Genomic DNA, 5,415 nt, shown 5'->3' with positions numbered 1-5,415 from the left:
AGGCGGGGGCCGCAGGCATGGGGCTACCTGACAGGCAGTACTGGAAGCAGAGTTGCCTGCTCTTGGTTTCCTACTTGCTGCCTCCCCAGCAGTCAGCAAAGTGACTGCCGGGCTATATCAGACTCGCCTGTAAATGTCATAGTTTATACTTGTGCGTAGTTTTTGTACCTTCAGTATTACAGATGTGGCGTGCATTGCGTGATTTTATTTTTATTCCCTGTTACGTGCAAAACCAAATGCATCTTTTGCAATTCCTTCTTTAGCAAAATGCTGCCAACCACTTCAGTTAATTCTCGGAGCCAAGGCAATGGTGCGCTGAGCCCCAGAGATGCTGCGAGGCATACAGCGGGAGCAAAACGCTACAAGTACCTGCGGAGGCTCTTCCACTTCCGACAGATGGACTTTGAGTTTGCTCTTTGGCAGATGCTTTACCTGTTTACTTCACCACAGAGGGTTTATAGGAACTTTCACTACAGAAAACAGACAAAGGACCAGTGGGCCAGAGATGATCCTGCTTTCTTAGTACTTCTCAGTATCTGGCTCTGCGGTGAGTACAGGGGAAGAGACAGCATAAAAGAGAGGGAAGGAACGTTTAGGGATGAACATTCGTGGCCCTTCTAATAACATACACACACCCCCACACACCAAAAAAGGACCAATCCATATGGATTATCTTTTAATCAAAGTAGAATAGAAGAAAATGGCCTAACCTTTTGGAAGTTAAGGTGGGAATTAGAAAACAGAGGAGGCATAACTAATACTATGTAGTCTTGAATTAATCTCTCTATTGCAACTCATTTTCTATTGCGTTTCAAGCTATGTAGCTGCCTGTAACTTTACAGACAGTAATAAAACCCCATGCCCCACAGTAGTGCTTTAGTTAAAAAATACTGAACGTTTGGTTTATCTGAACATTACACATAAAACACTGTTTGTGAAATTCTGTATTTTGCGGAATTAAGCTATAAACAAAGCATCTCATGTGATTTTTAGACTCAATTGCAAATGCAGTAAGTATTATCCTAGTAGTCTTCTGTTACATAGTGCATTGCTGTTAGTAATATCAAAACTGTTAACTCTGAAATAAAAGTATCACCACATGCATGGTTTGGGTTAACAAGGAGCTTTTATAAAACAAAGAATATTCTGTTGTAGCACTGTGCGAATTTTTAAAAAATAGTTGAGAGGGGAGCAATACAATTTGCTGTTACATCGTTAAGCCTGAGTACAGATGAGTGTTTTCCAATCTGTGAAAGGGATTATATTACGAATAAATTGCATTATACCTAGTATTTGGTGGAAGAAATGAGCAGTTGGACTGAAAAAACTCAGGGAGATTTCATAACAGCATACTCAAAAAAAAAAATCCGTTTAAGATCTCATGCTTTCTTTTCCATAGCTAACTTTAATAAACTTTTTCTCCTTTCAGTGTCTACTGTAGGATTTGGATTTGTGCTGGACATGGGTTTTTTTGAAACAATAAAGTTGCTACTTTGGGTTGTCTTCATAGACTGCGTAGGTGTTGGTCTCCTGATCGCAACTCTAATGTGGTAAGTAGTGATGTCTGAAACTGAGCTCGGTATTGCTGTTGGGACACCGACAGTCCTCTGCTGTTTGCAAAACACTTGGTTCTCTGTTTGGGGCACAATTACAAAGTATGTATTGACTATAGGTTTTGTGCTGTTGTGGTAATTGTTTCAAAATGTTGCTTTAAAGAAAGAACACGTCCTTTTCTTTACTATTTCCTGCAGAAGATGAATGTGCATGAAGTCTGTATTATGATGAACATTCCAGTTTGTTTTCTTTCTTCTTGGGCTGGTTGGTCTTCAGCAATAATTCCAAATCAAAAACTTGGTGATCAAAAACAATTCTTATTTTCGTTGAACAGCTTACCTAAAGTAAGCCCGAGGATGATTATGTTTAAGTAGGCAATATACAATTGGCCCATGCTTTTTGCTGAAGATTTTAGCTATTTCCACTACAAGCAATGTTTGTTCTGTTTCACGCATGTTGGCTTTGTTGCTTTGGTGGTAGTCGCTGCCAGTTTTATCCTGTAATGGCCAGAGACTTATAGAAGGGGAGAGAAAAGTAGTGAGTCAGTTTCTAACCCAGGCCTCAGCACATTACAGATGTGTCCTGCACCAGCAAGGGAACCATGCACCAACAGGAACTCACTGTTTCTGCACTGTGGCAATGGGAGGGCACCAAAGAAAGAATTTTTATTTTACCAAGAACTTTTTCATGGTAGTGGTGGAAAATGAAAACTTACAAGGAAGCACAGGCACTTGAAAGAGTTCTTAGTAGTGGAGCTGACATATTAAATTGATGCCGATCGGAAAAGGGATAGATTCCTTTCAAACACTGACCTCGGGAACTCCTGCTTGTAATTGCAAAATTTCGGATGAGATACATACAAGAACTGTAGCGGATAGATGAAAGATCCATCTGATCTACTGTCCTGCTGTCTGGGACAGCAACCCATAAAATGCTCGGGGAGGAGCATATCATAGTGCCTCCCCCCCAGTCCTCCAGCAGTTTGTGACTTGGGATGCAGTCTCCTGAACCAGAAAGACTTTCAGCATCTGCTGGTTTTCCTCTGTCCTTTAGTCGGCTTCCTACAGGCCTAAACGCCAGTCACCTGGCTCCAGTTTGGTTCAAGTCCCTTCTTCCAGTGCAGGCTCACCTTTCTCTCAAAAGCTTCCCCCATTCCTAATGAGTCTAAACCCCGTCTTGCCTCGCTTCACCTTGCACCCAGGCTCTGCCTTTCTGACTCTGCCCGTAGCACAAAGAGTATGTCAGAGAAAGCGACCATGAAAGCTCTGGTCTCTTAACTTCTTATTTCTGAGCATGTATTGACTTCTTGTTCCTCGTCTAAATGGGATACGTTTTCTGGTGTCAGCAGAACTTCAGCTGAAGAAAGCAAAGTCTATAGCCTGTAACACCAGGCAGTGCACGTTCTGTTAGTGCTTCTTTTCAGTAAGAAGAATGGGCTCATCTTCAGAGTGTTAGCCTGCCCTCCTCCTGTCCTTGAAGTGTGCCATTTCTGTAGAGATGAAATAAACCACCTCTGTGTGAGGAAATGCGCATGTGAAGCAATAGCCTATGAGACTTTTCTGAAGTCATCTCTGTGTGTGTACAACGCTGGCACGCTGCCTGAGAACCGGTAACTGCAGTGATGAATTGTAGCACCGATCTATTTAAAAAAAAAAAGTTCCGGTGCTGTATTACCTGCAGTGTATTTCAGCTGCCCGTTGAATGCAAGGAATGTAATTATAGTTTTAACAAAAACGATAGTCTGGTCTGCGTAATTCTTGCTTTTTTTTTTCCCAGTTGTTTTTCCAGCAGTTATTTTGTCGGGGTACAGAGTTAGGATCACATATGGCTCACTACCTCAAACCAACGTTTTGTCAGTCAGCTTTATAGATTCACATTAACAACATTCTCAAATATCTGTTTATGTAGGTTCATTTCTAATAAGTACTTGGTGAAGCAGCAGCACAGAGACTATGATGTGGAATGGGGATATGCCTTTGATGTTCATCTGAATGCTTTCTACCCACTTCTAGTCATTTTGCATTTTATCCAGCTGTTTTTCATCAACTGTAAGTAGAATATTTGGTGTGCTCTGCTTCAAAATCATGCTCTATCAAAACAGCTGAGAGCAGTTGTATCTTTCAGATGTCATCATATCTGATTCTGTCATTGGGCATTTTGTGGGGAATACATTATGGCTGATTGCAATTGGCTATTACATCTACGTGACATTCCTAGGATACAGTGGTAAGTAATGGCAACTTCTTTTCTATTTGTTTGACTAAAAACGAGAGGATGGTTTTAGTCTATTAATTTGGTCTTAGTCTGTTAATTTTAAAACAGAGGCTTAGCTGGGTGTCAAAGTAATTCTTTCTTGGTGGTAAAAGAAGTTTGATAGAACTTTACCAATCCGTGTTTCCAGCTGGGTGGACATCTTAACCAAAGAATTTATATTCTTCACCATACCAACTTCCCTTCTTGTATTAGACCTGTAGGATCACAATTTCTTTTTCTTGTTCCTCTGTAAATCCACTTCAAAGTGTTTTGCATTGGATAAAAATTCTGTAGTGAGTTTAAGGCTATAGTTTTAGGTAAAACAGTTTCACAGTTTTAGGAAAAAGGTAAAACAGTTTTTCCTTGCTATCATTCTCCGTGAAGCACCTTTTTTGAAAAAGCACTACTTTAAACTTGCTTCATTGCCTCTGTTTCAGCATTGCCCTTTTTGAAGAACACAGCTATTCTTTTGTATCCGTTTGCACTTCTCATCCTACTCTATTTGATCTCATTAGCGTGTGGATGGAACTTCACCAAGATGCTTTGTTCCTTTTATAAATACAGAGTGAAATAAAACCAGGACTTCACGTATCTAATGTTTGTTTTGTTATCCTAGCTGTCTTGACAGTGAAGAAAATAAGAACATTTTGTAAATGGTTGTAAATTTCTCTTTATTGTAGATAATTGTAAAAAAATTTTGAAGTGTCCTTTTTTAATTAAAATATTTACAACAGTAAACATGTTAGCAATTCTGTTCAAATACTTTTGCAGTACATTCCTAAAAACAAATTACTTGTATGTCTCCATAGCTTAAATTTAACTGCACCAAGTCTGTTTAGCATAACTCTTACTGCAGATACTTTGCATGTACTGGCATAAGCTCTACATTATGAGGGTTTTAAGTGACACCGAAAAGCAGTTTTATTTAAGAATAATATTGGAACACCTTGCCTTGGGCCTGTGTGAAAGTAGGGATCTTAATCGTGTTGCGATGGTAAAGCAACAACTGTCTCTAGATAGAGAACTGTCCCCTCCTTTTGTGAAAGGACTTGAGAACAGATTTATTTTAATGACTACTTCAAATATACATGGATGACTCTGGCACACAGATGAAACGTGATGAAAGGCACAATTAACATGACCCATACCAGGTTTCCAAATATAGCAGCAACTTTTTTAAACCCCATCTCTAGAAGTCTAGTGGGTATTATTACATCCACTATTATGAGTGGCAGGCCAATGAACACAGAAGGGAAGTACAACTTTGGTTTGGCTACAAGGGACACTCGTGGCAATGCCTACAGCTGTAATGTCCACAAGGCAGGCGTATAAACTGACCGTCACAAACAATACCTTCTGGAAAAGGAAGATGACAACTCTCCAAAGCAGAGCATTCAGTATGAAACATGAGCACAACGCAAGAGTAAACGGGTTACAGTAAGACTCTATTTCAATACTAGAATTTGATCTCTAAGGAAAAACTATATTTATCTTAAAATACCAAATATGCTGGCAGTGCATCTTACAGTACTGTGAGTTTCAGCCAGTGTTAAGGCTTGAAGAGAATCGTGTTCCCCTCTCAGCAGACACCGAGCAACGTTCCCCTTT

General features: G+C 39.9%; 1 protein-coding gene across 1 annotated transcript; it reads left to right on the top strand.

The window, feature by feature from the left end:
• Positions 1–267: 267 nt before the first annotated feature.
• On the top strand, positions 268–4,547 carry UNC50 (unc-50 homolog (C. elegans)). Its single transcript, XM_009579966.1, has 5 exons — positions 268–547; positions 1,430–1,550; positions 3,463–3,602; positions 3,679–3,780; positions 4,245–4,547. Exons 1-5 carry the CDS (start codon positions 268–270, stop codon positions 4,379–4,381), a joined length of 780 nt encoding a protein of 259 aa, XP_009578261.1. The 3' UTR covers positions 4,382–4,547.
• The last annotated feature ends 868 nt before the right edge of the window (positions 4,548–5,415 follow it).

This window comes from Fulmarus glacialis, unplaced genomic scaffold (assembly GCF_000690835.1).
Source record: "Fulmarus glacialis isolate BGI_N327 unplaced genomic scaffold, ASM69083v1 scaffold39406, whole genome shotgun sequence".
NCBI lineage: Eukaryota > Metazoa > Chordata > Aves > Procellariiformes > Procellariidae > Fulmarus > Fulmarus glacialis.
Note: the sequence above shows the minus strand (reverse complement) of the source record. Positions and strands in the feature narration are given on the sequence as shown.